General features: G+C 37.5%; 1 protein-coding gene across 9 annotated transcripts in view; it reads left to right on the forward strand.

The window, feature by feature from the left end:
- The first annotated feature begins 1,769 nt into the window (after positions 1-1,769).
- The window catches only part of LOC131150543 (uncharacterized), a 30,972-nt gene continuing 10,327 nt past the window's right edge, over positions 1,770-22,414 (forward strand). For 3 of the 9 annotated variants that reach the window (XM_058101322.1, XM_058101320.1, XM_058101319.1), the window contains exons 1-5: positions 1,809-2,814; positions 13,811-13,866; positions 19,262-19,371; positions 19,462-19,621; positions 19,998-20,090. In XM_058101322.1, coding sequence (XP_057957305.1) covers positions 2,061-2,814; positions 13,811-13,866; positions 19,262-19,371; positions 19,462-19,621; positions 19,998-20,090 — 1,173 coding nt within the window. In that variant the 5' untranslated portion in view covers positions 1,809-2,060. Of the gene's footprint in view, positions 2,815-13,810; positions 13,867-19,261; positions 19,372-19,461; positions 19,622-19,997; positions 20,091-22,414 lie in introns of all 9 variants that reach the window. The other 6 variants (XM_058101326.1, XM_058101325.1, XM_058101321.1 and 3 more) reach the window with 4 other exon arrangements.

Genomic DNA, 22,414 nt, shown 5'->3' on the forward strand with positions numbered 1-22,414 from the left:
GGCAAAGGCATGGAAGGCAGAGTAATAGTAATAGTAGGGTACAATGGCAAACACATGGTATGGGTAACAATAGCCAACAAAAGAGGAAACTGTGATTTTAAAAAAACAATTCTTTGTAATGGAATGTGTAATGGTGTGGACATCATATTTTTTTTTTTTTAATTTTATTGATCACTATTTGAAGGACAAGAAGTCTTTATTTTTTTATTTATTTTTATGATCCCACTTCATCTCACATTGGAGAACAATTTTGGTGCTTGGTTATGGACAATAGGTTAAGTGTCTGGTTATGGAGAACAATTTTGGTGTTTGTTTGGCGTAATGATGTGCACGAGGTGTTTGGTGTTTGGTTATGGAGAAAAACATTGAGCAACTTTGTATCTTTTGTTTATGCAATTAAAATGTTTGTAATGTAGACAACTTTGTATTGTACATTATGAATTTACCAACTTGCCAACTTATGGAAAGAGCCATGGTTATTTCATTGCCAACATGAACAAAATATGGCTAACTTAACCAAACAAACACGGCTTTACTATATTTGCAACTTATATCATTGCCATAACTTACACAAACAAACATGGCAACTTACATCATGCCATGTTGCACAAAATATCTTCATTGCTAAACTTATTTTATTTTGCCTTTTCTTTTTTGTTTTACAAAAAACAATGACCATATCATCACTTCCAAAATGTGACATTACAATAGAAAGAAAAAAAAAAAAAACACCACAATGGACAACAAATTCCCTTGGCCATATAATTATATGCATTACAACAAAAGCCATGACCTATACTTCAAAAAACATCATCATTGCATCGAAAACCACCATCATTACATTATAGGTAAAGCAAGATTATCTTCATACCAAAGCCAACAAAAATATCATTTTCATTGCCAATTTAACTTTGTCTCTTTTACGAAACAACAACAGTCATATCATTGCTTTCAAAATGTGTCATTACAATAATTAAAAAGCACGACAATTACAACAACAAAAAAAAACCCCATTACCATAGAACTATATGCCATTACAACAAAAATCACTATCATTACATAAAAAACCACCACCATTACATTATATACTACATGCCCATGTTAGGGACACTATCCTCAAATTTTAAAGTTGGATAACCATCCTCATCCACCAAACCAATACTTATGATATAAACACAAAAACCACCATTAACACACACAAGATCTTTACTTTGAACTTTTCTATTATTAATTCTTCTTAATATCCTCTTCACTTTCCAGAGCAAGCCAAGAGTGACCTCTTTTTACTCTTTCTTCCAAAGCCACATCATAACACTTGAAATACCACAAAATTTACTCACTTGGACAACAAATATCAAAATAAAGACACATTTAACACATGGAGAAACAAAGGCCAACAATATGGAACATTGAATTTACTTAATAACATTCATATTACCCCATAATTTCTATATCCAAGGAATACCCTACTTGGATTAACATCAGTTATGATATTCTTACAAAAGCTATATCGCCATAATAGCAGATTAGAATGACAAGATTTGATGGGTGGCTCTCGGTGTTTGATCTAGGTATACAACTGTAGTTGTTGTATTCCTCCTCTATCGACCTGGGTTTCATCTCTAGGTAATGAAAATTATAAGAAAACAAGAGTCGAAGATTAGGGAAGGCATGCGAGAAGGTTTTGCACATTTACGTTTCATTTAAATAATAAATTTGGATTTATTTGAGTCATTATTAAAGAAAGCACCATGTGAAGGTTTTGCATATTTTCATTTCATTTGAATGATGAATTTAGATTCATTTAAGTCATTGAACTTCCATCCTTATTTTGGTTACCATTTATATATATATAAATAACTTAAAAGTTAAGTTCGGTTTGTTATTCGATCTTCATTTCAATTTCCATTTCCATTTTTCTACTGCGTAACAGTAACAATATTGCAGCGGGTTGGTTATTCTGACTGCTCCTCTCGACTTGAGACTGCAGCAAAAGCTACAAAGATCTCTCATCCTCCCCGTCTTTCTTTCCTCTCCTTCTTCCATTGCACTTGCATGTAATGAACAGTCTGAGCTTTGTATTTGGTACGTCTCAGTCTCAGCTCCCACGCATCGATGCCCACTACTGGCATCATTCTTGCCCTCCGATCTCATGCTCCATTCGTAATCAGAATCCTGCCAATAGACGCTCCCACGCCGCCAAATCTAAACTCAAATTCAAGCCCAAACCCTCCTCCTCTGCCTCTGATCGGAACCTTCATATCGTTATCGACCCTGCTTACCTCTCCCACCAAGTCTCCTCATCGATACAGCAACTCTTCTGCGCATCGCACTCCAAGTTTCGTCACTTTGTGTTCTCCAGCAAAGAGGCTTTTGAAGATCTGCAGACGATGGTCTCCATCGATCGTGATCGGCGAGTCGTCATCTCCTGCCGCCGCTCTACGCTGGAATTCGTCAGTTATTTGATTCTGTGGTGCTGTGCGATTGTTCTTGCTTTTAGGGTTTTTGGGAATTTGAGGGTAGGGTTTTGGAGTCGATTCGAGCTTGGATATGGTGCCTTGGTTCGGAGGGACCGGAGTCTTGCGGGTCGAGAGGTTGTTGTGGGGAAGAATAAGAAGAATAAGGGTTTTTGGGTTATGGGTAATCCACTTTCTCCCGCACGAGGGACCGTCCCTGTAATTTCAGAAAGGTTGCCTATGAAACGGGCGAGGATGGAGGAGAAGTTGCCAGGGTGGTGGCCCGTATCGCTTCCATCTCCGGTTATGACAGGGAACAAGGAGGAGCATCAAAGAGAGGCCAACAGATTAATTCGAGGTAAGTTCTTGTTATTTTAGCATAGAATGTTGGTAGTATTTGTGTAGCATTTTGCAAGGACTGCTGTCCCTTTCAGTATGCTAGAAAACTGTGGCACTCACTAAATGTGAAACGCAAGAAAGTATTAGGAAAGTGCTTTTAAACCAAACTGTACCTAATTGCACTCTGTTATGACATGATCATTTAAAGCATTATGTGTTTTCTAAGTTTCTGACTTGTAGAGTTGCTGCATTTGATATCATCTTGAATTGACAGTTTTTTGTCAAAGGGTGTTGGGGTTTTGTATGCAATTGAATTCGTCATGGTTCTCGTGAGAGGGGTTTTTCTATTTTTATTTATTTATTTATATATATAGAGAGGAAGAGGAGGAGCTTTAATGGACGTAGCAAGGACGCACTCCTTGCTAGTTTTTGTTTGCTTGTTTTTGGTTTTGTTTCTGTTTTTGTTTTTTGGTTCAGGTGGGGTGGGTGAGGGTTATCATCGTGAGAATTACAACAGTGAGGACTAGCTGTAGAATTTTAAAAAGTTAAGAAGTTTATGCTTTATATACCCCAATCATTTTTTCTTCAAATCTATCATTATAATGTTCTCTTTACTATATTACTCAAGGAGCTATCTCAAATTCCTTGTTTTGGGGAGATGCCACAAGCTGGGATCATGTAAGACCCTGATAGTGTAGCCAACAATGCTAACAGTTTATATATAATATATTACAAAATTAAGACAAGTGTGGCTAGGACATTATTTGCTAGTGCTAGGCTGAAATGGTAACTGCATCAGTGAATCAAGGTCTTGTCTATGTGTGTGCGTGTGCATGGCAATAATAACTTTGTATAATTGTTAGGATAGCAACAGGTTGACGTCCCAACGAAATTAATTCTCATATCCCTCCCATTCTCATGGATGAAATTTTTTTCATTCTCATCCTCGATTCATCAGGAAGTAAAGTAGATCCTTGGTCATGCCTCGCACCATCATCCATGTTCTTGCTTTGCACCTGTGCCACCCATAATGATATAAATCTCTCTCGCTGTCTCTCATGCAAGTGTTGGGGGGGGGGGGGGGTTTGTAAGAGGTGTATTGAGTAAAATAAATCAAAAGGGCATATCTATAAATAGATTTTCAATAAAGTTTAGGGAATTAGCAGCATAAATAAAATGAATTATTTTATCTAAAATTAACAATATAAATGAAAAAAGTTATGCTCATGATAAAGAAATTGCCAACATTTAGTTATGGGGATTGGTTTGGGATGGGGATTTACCTGTCTCAGTGCTTATTGGCAGGGTGAAATTAATCTTTTAATGTAAGAGCAATTTGGGCATGTAATTTGGCCATGTGTGCCTGCTAACATGGTTAGATCAGCTGAATAGTTAGCCTAGAATTTAAAGATTTAGTTTTGTTTTAAGTATTTGTTCTTTTTTTAAATTAACTTTAATGACTTTTCTAATGAACTTCTGCCTAGACTTTTAAATAGTCTTATTACTAGCTTGTTACTTTGTAAATGAATGGAGGGCTAGGAATAAAAGCATTAAAAGTGAGATTAAGGCTAGGATTATAGGGCTTCTGCATCTTGATATAAAATACTCTCTTGGAGGCTCTTATATGCTGTTCTCTGGAGTTAATTCAGTTTTTCTTTTGAGTTCCTTAGGGGTGGTTTAGTATTATTGTCAAAAATTATGAAAAGAAAACCAAAACTAAAAAGCAGACACAAAAGCTAAAAATTGAACACCTATTTGGTTAATATTTATAAAATTAAAAAAAATTAAAAAATTGACTTAAATAGCAATTATTATAATTATTTTACTTAAATATTATAATTAAAAAAAAATTCACTGTTTAGTGCTACAACTACAAGAACAATATTTGATGGAAAGATGCTCTATCAATCCAAACTAAATCGAATCAGTGGTTTCACTTGGAGTGGGGATGGTGTGTCTGCTGTCATAGAACCAGGGGCGAAGCTAAAGAAAAATGCAGAAGTGATTTCCCCTTGCAAAACCGCTTCGTAAGTAGATTAGTCTAAGCTAGTCTTAGTCTTTTTTTTTTTTTTTTCCTTTTTATTTTATTTTATTTTTTGAGAGATATTGGTTAAGGAGCTAGTAGTTAGGGTAAATCCTAATGTTATTATACCTCAAGAATCCAAATTGGCAGAAGCAGATGGTTTTTTAGTTAGCTGTATTTGGTAATCTAGGTTCAAAGAAGTTATCCTTTCTTCCTTGGGAGTGTCAGGTGTCAGGCGGTATAGGGGTTTAATGATATGTTGGGGTGGCTATTAGTAGATATTTTATTTATAGGTGCTTTTTCGATGCTTGTGTTGCTAGATGGAAGGCTTGGTGGGAGTGTTGGAGTACATCCATCTACAAGCCCATTGATTTTTTTATTTTTATTTTTGGGGTTGGGGGGGGGGGGGGTCATGGTTCCATATTATTTGAATTTGTGAGAAATCAGGTGTAGACCAGGGTGACTGCTAGCATGAGGAAGTTTTTATTTATTTATTTTTCCAGGTTGTTGGCTTTTAGATATTCTTTTGCTTGATGGTCAAAGTCACTTCGACAGTATCAGGGTATAGGTGATTCCCTTGCATTTATTGTTGCCCTACTTCGGACGATTGTTCTCTGCAATTAGATTCTAAACCAGTTATGTGGGTTCTATTCCTTAATATTTGAGAATATGTGGTCAGCCTGATACTCTTTTAGGAGTAAGATTGAAAAATGGTGGAGAGAGTGTCGGCTTTGTGGTTGGGAAGGTTTCAATTTTATAAAAAAAATGAAATTCTTGAAGAAAACTGAAAACATGGAATCGTAGGCAGGTCCCACTTGCATTTTCTGTTTTTCAAACATTGTTCATGAGGTTTTGTATAAACCTATTTCAGACCATGGTCATGTGCTATTAGATTTATGTGGGTCTCATTCCTTCGCATTTGAGAATTCGGCCCACCACTCATTTATGACAAAAGATTGAGAAATGGAGGAAAGAGTGGTGGCTTTAGGGTTAGGAAGGTTTTGAATTTATAAGAGTTGGAAAGGTTTCAAATTTATAAACAAATTCGATGTTCCTGAAAAATAAACTGAGAACATGGAATAAAAGGACTTTTAAAGAATGAGAGAGAGGAAGAATGATATTGGTTTTTAGATGGGAGGGTTGGACAGATTGGAGGAGTGTGGGCTGCTGAAATAGGAAGATGGGGCTAGAAGGATTCACCTCTGCAATGATTTGGAGGTCACTAGTTGGCAGCAAGTTGAGGTTAAAATTGGTCATGTAGGGAGATTGTAATTCTATGCTGGTGGTCCCTTGGGTGGTTAATGAGAGGAGGAAGAAGAGTTTTGTTAAAGAGTTTTCCCAAATAAATTGGAATTTTCTATTTGATGATAGGATTCCTGAATCAATTGGGATTTCTAATTAATTTATTATGATTCCCAATGAATTCTATTTAATGTTAGGATTATTTATGTAGGAATTTTTATTTAATGTGTTGGGCTTCCCAAATCAATTGGGATTGGGTCCATGAAGGACTTGGATTGGGATATCTTATATTCCTAATAGGATTAAGTTTCTACCCTATATATATGTAACCCTACGGGGCTTTTCCATCCAAGCAATAACATGATTCATAGCCTTCGGCTAATTTGGAGGCAGATCCCCTTGAAGTGATCAAACCCTCTTAATATTTTCCCTTCTTAAAATTTCCCTAATTTCTTCACGATAAAACCCTATGGTCTTATCGTTTGGTATCAAGGCCGACGTTCTTGTGGATGTCATTAACCCGCCATCAAAAACAAGATCTTGGAATTCTTGATCCTCACTCATACGCAATGACCTTAGAAAATTCAGTAGACTCCTAGATGGAAGCTAGCCTAAAACCTGAACTTAGCAATATGTTTAAGTCTCAATTTGAAGAGATCTAGGCATTGCTCTATAAACTACTCATTACATCTTCCCACAAAGAGAGAGAAGATGATGCCTCTACATCAACTAATTGTATGGAGCAGCTGTACTTGCGTGAAGGAGGTTACTAAGGAGAGCGTGATTGTGGTCCTTCTCGTATGAAGGTGGAATTTACTTGATGGGACAGTGATGATCCTACCAGTTCGGTTTCTAGGGATGAAAAATACTTTTGCTTTCACCGCACTCTAGAAACATCTAAAGTTGAGATTGCTTCTATTAGTTTGGACGAAGATGCTATTCAATGGTATAATTGCTTTGAAGCTCATTATGGAATGCCTTCATGGGCAGAATTTGTTTCTAGATTATTTGTCCGATTTGGGTCCACTGGATATGAGAATATCAATGGAGAGCTTGCTAAAATACGCCAAACTAGCATTGTCTTGGAGTACTAGACACAATTTGAGCTACTATCAAACGAGGCTAAAGATTGGAATGAAAGCCACTTTGTTGGTACTTTTATTTGATAGACTCCTACTCGACATTCGACATGAGGTCAAAGTATGTGATGCAATTTCCTTTAAATGGTTAGAAGAAGAGAAGTTGGGGGAAAATGACGTCGTTCCAAGAAGACCATTAGCAAGTAGAATGTCAGCAGCACTATCACACCACATGCTCCTTGCAATCCTCTCATCAAATGATTAACTTAGGAGGAACTTAAAAAGAGAATGACAAAAGGTTTGTGCTGGCATTGTGATGAAAAGTGGCATAGAGGGCACCATTGCAGAAATGGATGACTGTTGATGATTGAACCAGTGTAGGAGGTAGAAGAGGTTGAGAACGACCCGCCTTATTCAGATCAAGAAAGTATGGAATTTGATGATAATGATGAATATCACTTCTTTAGTTCATGCTTTAGCTGGTTGTGCTAAGCCTCAAACCATTACAATTAGTGGCTTCCTAAAATGCCAACTTGTTACTATCTTAATTGATATGAGCAGCACTAATAAATTCATGTACATTAAAATTGCTAAATGGCTAGCCTATCTTGTGGAGCAATGTGAAAAGTTTGATGTGAAGGTTGTAGATGGAAGAACCTTGACATGTTAGAGCAAGTGTCCGAAGGTTGAACTTACTATGCAAAACCATGGCTTGTATGTTGATTTCTTTTTGTTGCCACTAGAAGACTATGAAGTGGTTTTGAGTATTGAACGATTAAGGACTTTAGGTGATATAGCTTGTAATTTCTCTAAACTAGTTATGCAGTTGGCTGTTAATGGCCAAAGAGTGACTCTTAAAGGCAAACATTGTGGTATTGTCACTAAAGTTTCAAGCCATTGTGTGGAGAAGCTCCTTAAAAAGGAGCAACATGGTTGCTTGGTACAACTTTGAGCACCAAAGTTCCAACTTCAATGTGGCCAGAATGAAGGGCTAGACCCTCTTATTTCAGAATTTTCTGACCTATTTATAGAGCCACAAGGATTGCCACCTCAATGAACACATGATCACCATGTTCCTCTATTGCCAGGTAGTGTTCCTACTAATATCTGTCCTTATCGCTATCCTTATTTTCAGAAAGCAGAAATAGGAAAGATAGTGAAAGAATTGTTAGATGTGAGCATAATTCAATCAAGTGTCAATCCATATTCTTCTCCTGTCTTATTGGTGAAGAAGAAGGATGGCTCTTGCTGGATGTGTGTTGATTATCGAGCACTGAACAAGAACATTGTGAAGGATAACTATCTATCCTTCTTGTGGATGAATTTTTAGATAAGTTGGGTGGTGCTCGACAGTTCATCAAACTCAACTTAAGATTAGGCTATCACCAGATTTGGGCACATAAGGATGACAATTAGAAGACTGCGTTTATATAAACTCATGATGGCCATTACGAGTCCTTTGTTATGCCTTTTGGGTTAACCAATGCGCCTTTGACCTTCCAAAGTCTCATGAATGACATTTTCTGAACTTACCTACGTAAGTTTGTTCTCATATTTTTTTATGATATACTGATATATAGCTTATCTCTTGAAGATCCTTTAGGTCATTTGTGAATTGTACTCGTCACTCTTCGTGGGCATCATCTGTTCGTGAAGAAATCTAAATGCAGTTTTGCTTGATCACATGTGGAATTCATTGGGCAATTTTGTTTCTCAAGAAGTTATTTCAATTGACCTTTCTAAAATAAAAGTGATGATAGACTAGCCTATTCCACAAACAATCAAAATGTTGCAAAGAATTTTGGGGTTAAGTAGTTACTACCGCAAGTTTGTCAAGGATTATGGAAAGATTAGCACTCCGCTAACCGCTTTACTGAAATAGGGTGCATTGAAATGGAGTGAGAAAGTTGAACAAGCCTTTGTCAACCTTAAGCATGCAATATCCACCACACTAGTTCTTTGCTTGCCAGATTTCAACAAGTTGTTCATCATCGAGTCTAATGCATCAGGAATTGGCATTGGTGCAATTTTAATGCAAGATAAATGCCCCATTGCTTTTAATAGTAAGGCTCTTTCTCCATCCCACATCAGCATGTTTGTTTATGACAAAGAGATGCGAGCCATAGTGCATGCAATTACGAAGTGGATATCATATTTAATTGGTTAGTATTTTCAAATCAGAACTGATCACTAGAGTTTGAAGTACTTTTTGGAGCAACGAATCTCTTCCATGGAACAAAAAAAGTGGGTCACTAAGTTGTTGGGCTATTACTATGAGATTATCTATGAGAAAGGGACTAAGAATATGGTGGCAGATGCACTCGCATGACTTCTTGAACAAGTTGAACTTATAGCTATTTCTGTACGTGCATGTACTATTGAACAAATTAGGAAGGGATGCTGGAAAAATTTGGAGACTAGAGGCATTATCCAAAAGCTACAAAAAGAGCCAACTTTAGTACCTCCTTAACTTTGGGACTCTTTAAACTTACTATATAAAGGGAGGATTTTATTAGTGCCTAATTGAGCCTACAAGCAAACCGTACTACAAGAATTACACACATTATTGACTATAGGTTACTTTGGTTTTCTTAGAATCTACAAGAACATTTCTTAAGAATTTTATTGGAAGGGAATGAAGGGTTAAATAAAAAAGTTTGTGTCAAAATGCGATGTTTGTCAACGATAGAAAGGAGAAACTGTGGTGAGCCCAAGCTTTCTACAACCTCTTCCTATTCCAAAAGAGGCTTGGACTGATATCTCCATGGACTTCATTAAGGGACTACCAACTTCTCATTGTGAGTCTACTATTTTTGATGTTGTGGACTGTCTCACAAAATATGCTCATTATTATGCCATAACTCACCCTTATACTCCTATAAGTTTTGCTATTACCTTTTTGTTTAGAACATTGTCAAGTTGCATGGAATTTCGTAGTCTATTGTTAGTGATCGTGATAAAATCTTTACTAGCAACTTTTGGAGCTTTTCTGTTTGCAAGGAACACAATTGAATATGAGCACTACATATCATCCACAAGCAGGTGGGCAAACTAAAGTTTTAATAGGTACTTGGGGACTTATCTTCATTGCTTTGCTAGCAACAAATCAAAGGATTGGGTGTGATGGTTCCCATGGGCGGAATGGTGGTACAATACCACTTATCATTCCTCCATCAAGTTGACTCCATTCGTGGCTGTCTATGGTCAAGCTCCTCCTGTTCTTGCTAGGTATTTAGCTGGATCATCCAACGTTGATCAAGTCGACAAGGAGTTGCATGATCGAGACAAAGTAGTTGAACTCCTCAAGGAAAATCTTGTTGTAGCTCAAGATCCTATGAAACAACAAGCTGATAAGCATCATAGTGAAAGGGAATTCTCAGTGGGAGATTGGGTATTTCTCAGGCTACATCCTTCCATACAAATATCTGTGATTGTTCATTCTTTAATGAAGTTGTCTTCTCAATTCTATGGGCCTTATAAGATCCTAAAATGTATTGGCCCTATTGCTTATCGTCTTTACTTGCTAACTGGGTCTAAGGTACATCAAAATTTTCATGTCTCTTACCTAAAAAAGAAGTTAGGGGAGCAAGTTATTGTGCAGCGCCACTTGCCTAATGTTGCACATACGGGTGAGATCAATTGCAGCCACAAGCAATTTTGGTTGCCAGTGGTCAAACGTAGAAGTTGAGACATCATAGAAGTTTTAGTTCACTGGTCTCACTTACCATCTGAAGATGCAACTTGGGAAACTTATCAATCCTTGGAGGGGAGATTCCCAAAGTTTATTTCTGCTTAGCCTTGAGGACAAGGCTGATTTGAAGGAGGTGAGAATGTTAGGATTCCCAAATCAATTGGGATTTTCTATTTGATTATAGATTCCCAAATCAATTGGGATTTCTATCTAATCTATTATGATTCCCAATGAATTCTATTTAATGTTAGGATTATTTAATGTTGGGATTTTTATTTAATGTGTTAGGATTCCCAAATCAATTGGGATCGAGTCCATTAAGGACTTGGATTGGGATATTTTACATTCCTAATAGGAGTAATTTTCCTTACCCTATATATATGTAACCCTATGGGGCTTTTCTATCCAAAAAATAACATAATTCATAGCCTTTGGCTAATTTGGAGGCAAATCCCCTCGAAGTGATCAAACCCTATTTTCTTATACTATTTTCCCTTCTTAAATTTCCCTAATTTCTTAATGATAAAACTATAGGGTCTTATCAAGAGCTTAAGTTAGATTCTGGCTTTATGGTGAGAGATCATGAGCAAATAGGAGAGTTGATTATAGACTTTTATAGGGGCCTCGATTGGAGTCCCACTGAGGAGGAAAGAGCTTTTTGGTTAGTGAGGCCTTTTGAGATTTTGGCAGTGTTATAGACGAAAAGAAATAAGGCCCTAGCCTTTGATAATTTCACATTAGATTTTTTCATGATAGGAGGTGATTAAGGATGGTATTATGGGTTTTTCCATGAGTTTTACACCAATGTGGTGGTTGGTAGGAGCGTGATTTTACTTTCACTAATCTTATTTCTAAAAAGGAAGGCTTCAATAAGGCTAGAAATTTTAGGCCTATCAGTTACTTAACCAGTATTTAATGATTTTGACTGCTACCCAAGAGGTTTTGGCAAGTTTTAGGTGATATGGTGAGTTTGGAGCTGAGTGTTGCTATAAAGGATAAATTGATTTTGAAAGTTGCGTTGGTTGCTAATGAGTTGGGGATGTTGAGAGTAAGTGTGCAAGGGGTGCTACCATTGAATTGGACTTTGAAAAAATTTATGATAGTTTTGTTGGTATTTTTTAAGATAGCGTGTTGGGAAAGGGTTTTGGGTTGGTATGAAGAATTTGGATAAGAGGTTGCCTGTCCTCTAAGATAATGTTTATGATTGTTAACCGGCCTAGGAATTGGTTTTGTGCCTTTTGATGGGTTGAGATAAGGGACTTCTTTTTTCATTTCTATTTAATGTGATGGTCAATGTGTTGTGGGTAACGAGTTGCCATGCCAAGGGGCTATGCATGATTCAAGGGCTTGGGGTAGGCTGGGACAAGGTTGAAGTGTCTAATCTTCAGTTTACAAATGATACCATTTTCTTTTTAGATGATAATTTTGTGTGAGGTTCTTGTTTTGTTACATTTTTATAGAATGGTACTTGGCATTTATATGGATCACTATGAGTTAGGAAAGTTTGTATTATTGTGTCTTGGCCTTCGTCTTATTTAGATCTTGCTTTAGGGGGCGATCCTAGATTTGATACTTTTTGGGATTTGGTGATTGAGAGAGTGGGTGGGATATCAAATGGTTGGAAGAGGGCTGGCTTTGCATGTCATGTCATTAAGGGGTTCCTTACTCTTGTCAGTGCTTGTCTTTTGAATATCCCTATTTTCGTATTATTTTTTAGAATCCCAGTTAAGAAAATGATCCTCAAATCATCACCTGTACCCTATTAACAATATAATCTGTTACAGGATGCTGTTGTTAATCATTGTGAGCAAGATGTGGTAGTGCCATAATGATGAAGTCGAATGGTCAACATGATTATTTCTACTATTTTTGCCTCAAAATGTTTAGAATAGTTTGGTTGGTGTAAGATTTTGTATTTTTCTTGTTCTTATCATTCATATTTACAATATTAAACATATTTTAAATAGCTAAATTAAATTTTGATGAATTGTACATAATTACCATAAAAAATATATATATTTGAATAATTTTTACTAGCAACAAGAAGCATTAAACTTTGGCTAGCTGGAGTCTGTTGTCGTTAAACTCATCATGGCCTCGATCCTTTGAAAAGAGATCAAAAAGGACTTGGAGGACCTGGGTTGTACTTCATAGGATCTCTCTAATGCCTAAGTCAGGAATTCAAGGAGTGAAGAAAGAATGACGACAATACAAAGATTGTGTAGTTGTTCGATCCCTTACCTCCTCCTTAGACTTCCTTTTTAAGTAGTTAAGATGCTCTTGATATTTAAAGGGAGTTACTGGAGTTATCCACTTTTATTACCCCCCCCCCCCCCCCTTTTACTCAAGGGTTGCACAGCCGTTATCAGCCCTTCTTTATACATTTGGTAATACAAAGGTACTTCTTGGTCACACCTTATTGCAGATATTTTTTGCCTCATCAGGGTCAGCTATATGAATTCTTTTCTACTACTTTGCTTAATCTATGGTAATATTCATTGAAAGTTGAGAAACATTTACTAACAAAAATAATTTATTTATGTTTGATTTTTTTTTTAATAAATTTTTTCTCCAGATTATGTTTATAAAATAAATGACTTTTGCCGGATGGTCTTTTTGTTGTTTAGGGTTTGTGTTGGGATGCTGAGGTGGAATGCTCAGTTGATTTTGGCCAACTATTGCACACACGTAATTTATTTACTTATTATGTAATGAAGAATATAGTTTGGTTGCACGTAAGGTTTCCATTGGGGTGAAATTGTATGTATGATTGGCCTTTTTGGTTTGGCATTTTTTGTTGAACATTTCTATGTAACTTTTTTTTAAATGGCAAATTTGTTTCGACAGTTGGACTTAAATGTGGTTTTATTGCTTAACTTTGTGTTTGTTGTAGGTAACAATTCATATTCCTCAAATTTCCATATATCTCATCACAGTGCTTTGCTTCCTCAAATCAGAAACTCTTCAATTTGATTTCCAGCAATCATGGAGCGTAGAATGAGTGGAAAGGATATTTTGGAAGATGATATAGTTCAAGTAAGTGCCTTTGTGAGCCTCATCTGATTTAACATGTATCATGATGTGACAGCTTCTAGAGCTATTCAGTTTTTCCCCGTAAATTACAGAACTTAAAATATTTATGTGAATACTTCAATGATGAATCTTTTTATAAATATTTAAAATATTTCAATTGTGTATTTCAATCCATTATCTTGTCGATGCTTTTCTTTTCCTTCATTTGTACTTTTTATTTTTTTTGTGCAGCAGTTATCGTCGCATCTGCTATACAATTTATTTGTTACACAAATCTTCCATTTGGTTAAAGAATTTTAGATGTTGAATTTGTATCTCTTAATCTCTTATGTCATGCATATTTCATTTGAAAAAAAATTCTTCAGTAGTTTAAATGATTGCTTATTTGCTCACAATCGTCTGCTTAATTTTGTTCTGCCAAATGTCATGCTTAATTTGAACATTGATTATGCACATCTTCTTTGAATCATACTATCTTACTTTGGAATAAGCACTGATTATGCATTCATACGAAGCACAAACAGATTTTGACATCATCAAAATTAATTCATAGGTTCAACAAGCTGTAACCATTGAGATGTATTAGTACTGCCACTCTTTGTTGGCCACATTTATGAGCTGTTAATTTTTTTAATATAAAGAAAAAGAAAGTATACTAAGAGAGAGTACATATGAAAGAGGATAAGAAATCTTTGAAAAGAAAACAATAGAGAAAAATAACCCAAAACAGAACTGCCCGCCCACCCTCCAAAAGAACTGAACAAAAGCTACCTAAGAAAGCCCCTTTTCAAACCCTTCCCATCGTAGTTAATACAGCACAGAAAATTGGCCAATTCCTGTTGTCCCTTCCTAGCTTTACACTTACCACCATCCAAGCGGACCTTCGTCCCCTCCTGATCAGCTAACTGTAAACCCAGTTTATCTAGCAAATGTAATAGTGAGACTCGGACAGGCAAAATACCAGCTTCTGTCTGCTTGATCTTGTCTCATTCCTCGTCTATTCCATTGTACTCCGGAGCATAAACTCCTCTAAAACATCCATTGGATGTGGAGGTCTATAGGAGAGCTTCACGAGTGAATCAGAAGAATCTGGTCCAATCCCAAGTTGTGCACAAAACCTCATCTAGAAGTAACCCCTCATCATAATCAGAATCACTATCCGGCTCACACAGTTAACACTCGTCAGATATATCACCCTGTTTCTCCTCAAAAGAATTATCCTTACTAACCTTTATTATTAAATCTATCTTTGATCCATTCAGGGGCTTTTCAATGTAAAAACTGCCACTACTATGCCCTTTAAAAAATTTGACTACCCTCACAGCTGCTGTTATTTGCCACAGCTGAGGATTCCCTTTTTTTCCATGCCCTTCCACTCTTGAAGAGTATAAACCCTTGGTATTGCAGGTTCTCCTGCAACCCGAGACATTGTCGCCCATTCCATCCCCACCTTGTCATTACCAGAATTCTTGCATTCTAGATCTCCGCCCAGATCAGCCGCATCATTAACCTCCGTCTGATCTTTCTTGCAGCCCTGAATCCTTTGTCTAACATCCATTGGCCATAGGAGCCCCTTCGGAAAACTCACCAGTGTTAAAAAAACAGCCCTTTCCCCTGCTCTCGGCCCTCTAGACAGAGGAAGGGCTTGGACAAGATATTCTTCACTTGAACAGGAGATGCAGTGGCGTGCCACAACACTAGGAGAAGAACATAGCTAAATGGATCAATTCCTTTGACTGGTCCTTTTGAGCTTCCAGTTCTTCTGGAATGGAATCAGGTAATTGAGGCTCTCCAGCAAGTTGGAATTGGTGTCAGGCCCTTGGTTAGGCTGACATAGAGGAAACCATGCCTGATCAATAGGGTTCACCAATTCCCAAGGGTGTATAAGGTGCCTGAATTGGTGCTTTTCTAGGGAGGGGAAAACAAATTGACCATTGAAGACATTGCCCAATTCACAGTGCAATGTGGAGAAGCTGACGACTATTTGAAGTTTAGGTTGGTTGCCAACTCCTTGACTAACTCGGCCTTTACATTCCTTATCCTTATCCTCCAAGCTGATTTGGATACTGGCCGACAGGTTTGGGTTGGAATGGACTGATCATGAGCTTGCCCTCTTTGATTTCAAATTGGCCGATTAAGGACTTGCTCCCTAGTCTGTCCATTTCCAAAAGCTCATGCTGCCCACTTGCACCAACAACTCCTGCCAGAGAAGATGTACAACAAGTCTCTGTCTCCTCTCACCTGTATGCTTTCTGCACAGCAAGCACCCCCTTCCCTGCATAAACCCTAGCATCCCCAAAACTTCCTGAACCACCAGCCGTCGCTGCTCCAATACTCACCAAGCCATCCACCCTTTGCTGCCTATGAACTACTGGAGGTACCTTCCAGCTTTGGCAATTAGGGGCGTACAAAATTTACCGAAAAACTGAAAACTGACCCGAAACCAGACCGAAATAAGTTCCGGTTTGGTCTTTCGGTTTTCGGTTTGGGTTTTCATTCTTAAAAATAGAAAAATATGGTTCTTGGTTTGATTTCGGTTTCCAACCCAAAACTGAACCGAAAAACCGAAAAATCTAATAAATAACTAGCTGAATTAGAAACTGAATTGCAATGGATGCAGTAGAGGCTGCGTCTTAATGGGTGAGAAGCCTTGCGCCACAATAGTTGTGCTACAAAAGCAAAGGCAAATGATCCCCAGCTGATGACTTGCTCTCTGTTCTGGTGTTGCCGCCCTGCTGCCAGATCTTGAAGGGGCATTTACATGGTTTGATTCCCCAAGTTCTCTCTGCATACTCTCTTATTGTTCTATCGCTGCTGAATCTCCCAGAGCCAGCTGCGCTGAGGATGCTCATCTGTGTCCACCTCACTTGGTCGATAAATGCCTTATCAGCAGACACCAGCAGCCTGTGCCTCAAGATAGCTTTTGAAGTCAACCATCCCGCACCATCTATGCTGTCATATAATGACTTTAAGTAGTCTTTGAAGCCAAAATAGCCATCCCGCACCATCCTTACAACACGTGCAAATTGAAGTGATGCCTTAACAGCAGCTCCTTTCTCACGCAATGCTGGAACTTCATGCACTTTAGCACCAAACAAAAACATGTTTTCTGCTCCTACTTCTTCATTAATTTCTATGGTAGACCCATCTGCTATAGCTAAAAGCAAGCATCCATTTATAAAAAATTTCATGCTTCCTGTTCCCGATGCCTCATGTCCAGTAGTGCTTATGTGTTGTGAAAGGTCACTCCCTTGTATTACTAACTCAGCCAGAGTCATTGTAGTCAGGTATGAAAACCAGTTTTAGAAGGTCTCCGACATCTGTATCATTATTAATTTTTTTTGCCACAGCATGACAAAGTTTGATAATCTTCTTTGCATTCTGATAACTGGGTGCAGCTTTCCCTCCAATAATGCAAACGTGAGGTACAACCTTCTTGCTATCATCCTTCCCTATATTCTTTATACAGCCTCCGCACCTATTCTTGTCCCACATCAATGTGGTAGAGATTTGAAGTCTCTCCCCAGTTATAAATACAGGTTATCCCTTCCCTTTATTACCAACCCTTCCCTTTGTTACCAACCCAGCTACTAGCTGATGGGCTGAGGACTTACATTACTGCACCTGACCCACATTGGAATCCCGTGGCCCTCTCCAATAAAGCCCGTTTCCAGTAAAGGCCCAGTTGATTTGTAATGAGCTTTGACCATTACTAACATTGGCTGAGGTTCAATTCAGTTAGAAACCGAAAACCGAACCGGAGAAGTTTTTTTTTTAAACCGAACCGTTGGTTCACAGTTCGGTAATGGTTTTTAATTATAAGAACCGATATGTTTCGGTTCAGTGTTCGGTTTTGGGTAAAAACGAACCAAAAGAAACCGAGTACACCCCTACTACAATCATGAGTCCATGAAGCTTGAGCGACATCATTCCCACCCTAACTTATTTTTTCTATATACCAACTTTAACAAACTCGTATCCCAATTACATGTTATCAGTTAATCAGTTATACAAATGTGTTGACACCTGAGGTCTTGTTCTTTATTGCCTTCCCCTCATTTTCATATTGCATTAAACTTGGACCATAGTACTGTGTGTTGTATGCATTTAGATGTTCTTCCCTGTTTTTTCACTCATCCATGTTGACTTCCTTGTTTTCTCCCTGGGGATGGATGCACCATAATAGGCTTTTATGATCAAACGAGAAACGAATGGAAGGCAAAGGTTATTGGCACCATAGTCGGCTTGTAAGTAGTTCCGGGATTTTCTTGTAAGAAGGTTTTTCTAGTTGTAGTGTCTTATTGTTATGAGAATTTGTTGTATACCTTATTTTTAGAAGTTTCAGTTGAAGTCGTATAATTTTAGTCTTGTTCTGTTACATGTTGAGCTTAAAAGGTTTTTAAGTTTTTTTAAGGGTTTTACCAAGTATTTCATTGGCTTCTTGCTGAAAAATGGGACCAAAAGGATTGGTATGAATAAAGACCGAAAGGAAATTTCAGAAACAGTTTTCTCTCTTCCTTCTTGTTCTTCCAACCCATCAAACTCATTTCGTTTCAATTTACTTTTAGCACGATATCTGGTCCCTGTTATTGAACATGATTTCCTTCACCTTCTTATTTTTTTTATTTCTGATTTGATTTGCTTCTGAGCTTAATGTAAATATTTTTTGATGATTTATGCATATTTTCTTATGCAAGTTACATTAGAATTTCTTGATGACTTCTCCATTACTGAGGAGGAACAGGATATTTTTATAGCTAGGCCCATTTGGATGTTCTTTATGCTACCCAAGATGACTTTCATTGTTGGAATGGTTCTGTGTAAATTTCTTACTGTGGATCAATTGAGTTCAGTGAATTGATCCCTTTCTAATGTATTCTTGTTATCAATTGCAAGGCAGGCAAGCTTCTATAATGACTTTCGCCTTTACAGTCCAGTTTCCCATGGCATTGGTTGACTAGCTCATGTAGAGTTGAAATACCAAACCTGGATTGAAGGATGGAATTGACATTTGAATTATTGAGTGCACCATATGACTTATGGCTGTATATACATTTTGTAACTCAGTCTGTTCACAATAATTTGGGTAACGGTGTTTTATTGAGTTTACGAGTTACGTAATGAGCCAATGTGCCGAGCCCCCCTAGTGAGACTTTTAAGAGTTGGTTGTTCTTGTTGGTGTTTGTTTACAAATTACATTATTCCTTCCTCAATCTGTTATTCAGTTGAAGTTATAACAGATTTTTTATTTGGGAAAAAAAATCTGTTGGTAAGGTGAATTTATTTTACAGTCATTGTGGACTTAGATTCTGAAAATTTTTGATATCCAGTTCTAATCTGTTGCTCCATTAGCTGGCCTAAGTACTGTACTGAATTTTCTTGGCATGTGGGTGAGCAGTTGCGTCAAATATGCAGGAAATCTGGAGCAAGGGTATCCTTTGACACAACCAATACACGAGATTCTTTCTATCGCTTGTCTGTCGAATTTGTCTTAAATTTATGCAGCCGGTATGACTTTTTAGTACGTACATATTAAAGTGGGTCCTATTTGTCTTGTTTGTTAGTTCTACTGTTCTAACACGTTTTGGGAATTTGCAGTGCAACAGTTCCTTCTAGTTTTGTTCAAATTGACGGTGAGGATGCCTGCCAATTTGTCGCAGGGCTTGCTGATAGCATAGGGATTGAGCACATTCGTGCTGCTAGAATTGTGTCTGCAGGGGTGGCTGCACGTACACGTTCATGTTTCTTACAAGCATGGGTAAGCTTTGAGTTCTTATTTTGAGGACATAATGCTGCTATGTGATAGCATTTGGAATGCTATCAATCTTAGGAATTCTTAGGCATAGAAACACTGCTGAAGTTTGGAGTCATTGAACTTGTATTTTTTTTTTTCTTTTCTTCTTTTCTTTTTATTTTTTTTTTCTTTTCTGTTAGTGAAGTTCTCCCTGTGATTTACTAATTTGAAAGGAAACCATCTTAAATTGTAACATATCATATATAATTGGCAGGGTAATTTTCTAAATCATTTATTTCCTGCTGAAAATTTAAATGTTTTGCATGATACATTTATTCTTTTAATGTTGTGTAGCTCCTTATTGCATTTTCTGTTCCACATGGTATCCATTTAATCACAGGCTTTGCAAATGCAAGGTAGAAGTTCAGAAGCAGTAGCAGAGCTGTCAAAGATATGTCTTATTCACCATGTATTTCCTCCTGAGGAGTCCTCTGTATGTTCTTTTTCAGAGTTTAAATTCTATATGCATAAATTTTTTCATGTCAACTGTATAAAAAATTTAAAAATATAGCAAGTTCTTTGTTAATTCTGTGAATCAGTCCATCTTTTCGACCTTTTATTTTATGGAAAAATATACTGTTATTATACATTTGTCATTTCATGTCTATATTTGTCATAACTTCTATTGCCTACCTATCCTTTATTTAATGGGAATTTTGTCATCATCCGTCTTGGCTTATGCCAAATGTGAAATGTTTCAAGTTGGGTTTCTCTCTTCTATTTACTTTTCCATCTCTGTTATTGCTCAAATTTGCAATTTTTAATTATTTTATGGGCTTTGTGGTGTGGGGTGGGGTTGGGTTAAGGTTAATATTGTTTTTAGATATTAAATGCTTGATGAAACCTGGCATGTTTATGTTTATGTTTTTTTTTTTTCGATAAATAAAGGGAATTTTTTGAAAAGGCATCAAGAGATGCTGAACTGAGATACATAAGATTGACTATCCTAAAGGCTGTCACAAAGATTACATTAAAATCATTTACAAAAATTCCAATGCCAACTAGTAGCTGCCGTTAACCACTGCTCTTTGCTTATCTGAAGTGCTGAGGTTTAGTTTTTAAACACTCTCCTATTCCTCTCTTTCCAGACTCACCAAAAAATTGCTAGGGGAATGAGAGACAAAGCCTTTCTTTTCTCTTTTGTTGCCCAAATCCCTCTCCAACCCACCATTGTCCAATCAAATTCAGAGCCAAATTCCAATGATTCCTGGTCCAAGGGCAATGAAGGACAATTTGCTCAACTGATTCAGCATCACCCATACAAAGGGGGCATCTATTAGTGATGGACAGCTGCCTTCTCTGCAAGTTATCCAATGTCAGGGTCTTACCGTGTGTTGCCTCCCAAGCAAGGAAGGCCACTTTTGTGGGGGCAGCTGTCTTCCAAATTTGAGTCTAGGAGAAATTATTACTGTTAGACTTTGAATAACAGAGCTTTCTGTAGGAATGATTTAACAGTGACAACCCCATTCTTATCCAAGATCCAAATTGGGCGATTTGTGCTCTTTTGGTGCTGAAAGTCGTGAAGATAGCTGTAGAAGTCTGTTAGCTGATGGAGTTCTCAATCTTCCACATTTTTGAGGAAGGGGGTGTTCGAAAAGAACCTCTGATCTGTGGTTTGGAGGTGCTGGCTGATGTAGACATCTTTGTCACAAGACAAGTTGTTGGCTGGAAATAAAACAAGAAGGCCTTCTAGTTGCGCCGCACATAATGCCAAAAGTAAATGTTGTCCCCATTACCCACATGGAATCTTGTATAAGAAAAGAAATCATCCCAACCTTTCCTGATGAAATTCCACACCGCATCACTGTGTGGTCCTTTTCCAGCCAGGGAGATCCTATCATTATGATCAAACTCATATTAATGGTGATGATTCCCTGCCAAAGGTGATCCTTCTCTATCGTGAATCTTCATAACCATTTTTCAAGTAGGGCTTTGTTGAAAAGGTTGAGGGACTTCAAACCCAAGCCTCTTGAATGAATGGGCTGTTTCACCATATCCGATTTGACAAGCTGGAGCTTGAATGCTGCCCCTAACCTCCCCGACCTCCTTTGAATTCCTTGAAGTCTTTGGGCAACGGAAGCTAGGAGGGGCAGGAGGGACATGAAGTAAACAAGAAGATTTGTCAAAGGTGTTTTTAATGAGAGTGAGAGTAACACCTTTTGACAAAAAATTCCTCTTCCATCCTTCCATTTTTTTTTTTTTTTTTTTGAAATTTTCAATGATGGGATCCCACACACTTTTATCTTTAAATTTGGCACCGAGAGATAACCCAAGGTAATTGATAGGGAAAGTTCCCATCTTGCATTGCAAAAGGCCAGCAAGAAGAGGCCCATCAGCAGTTCGGAATGATTTCACTTTTGCCAAGGTTAACTTTCAAACCAAAGACCTCTTCCAACCCTGCCAAGATATTCAGAATGTGGAGAGGGTCATCTTCACAAAAAAAAAAAAAAGGAGTCATCCACGAACAAGAGATGAGAGACCTCCAAATACTGTCCATTCTTGCCAACTCTTAGGCCTTTAATTAGCCCATCTCGGGTAGCCTTTTCAACATGAGGCTTAACTCCTCGATAAGCTCAATGAACAAGAAGGGGGATAAAGGATCCCCTTCTCTTAGTCCTCTGGAAGAATGAAAGAAATTAGCAGGGTACCTATTGATAAGCATTGAGAAACTTGGCGTGTTGATGCAATGAGCGATCCATCTATGCCAACACTCCTTAAAGCCCATTTTTTCTAGAACGTAAAGATAAAAGTTCTAGT

The sequence above is a fragment of the Malania oleifera genome, chromosome 3 (assembly GCF_029873635.1).
Source record: "Malania oleifera isolate guangnan ecotype guangnan chromosome 3, ASM2987363v1, whole genome shotgun sequence".
Lineage (NCBI taxonomy): Eukaryota > Viridiplantae > Streptophyta > Magnoliopsida > Santalales > Ximeniaceae > Malania > Malania oleifera.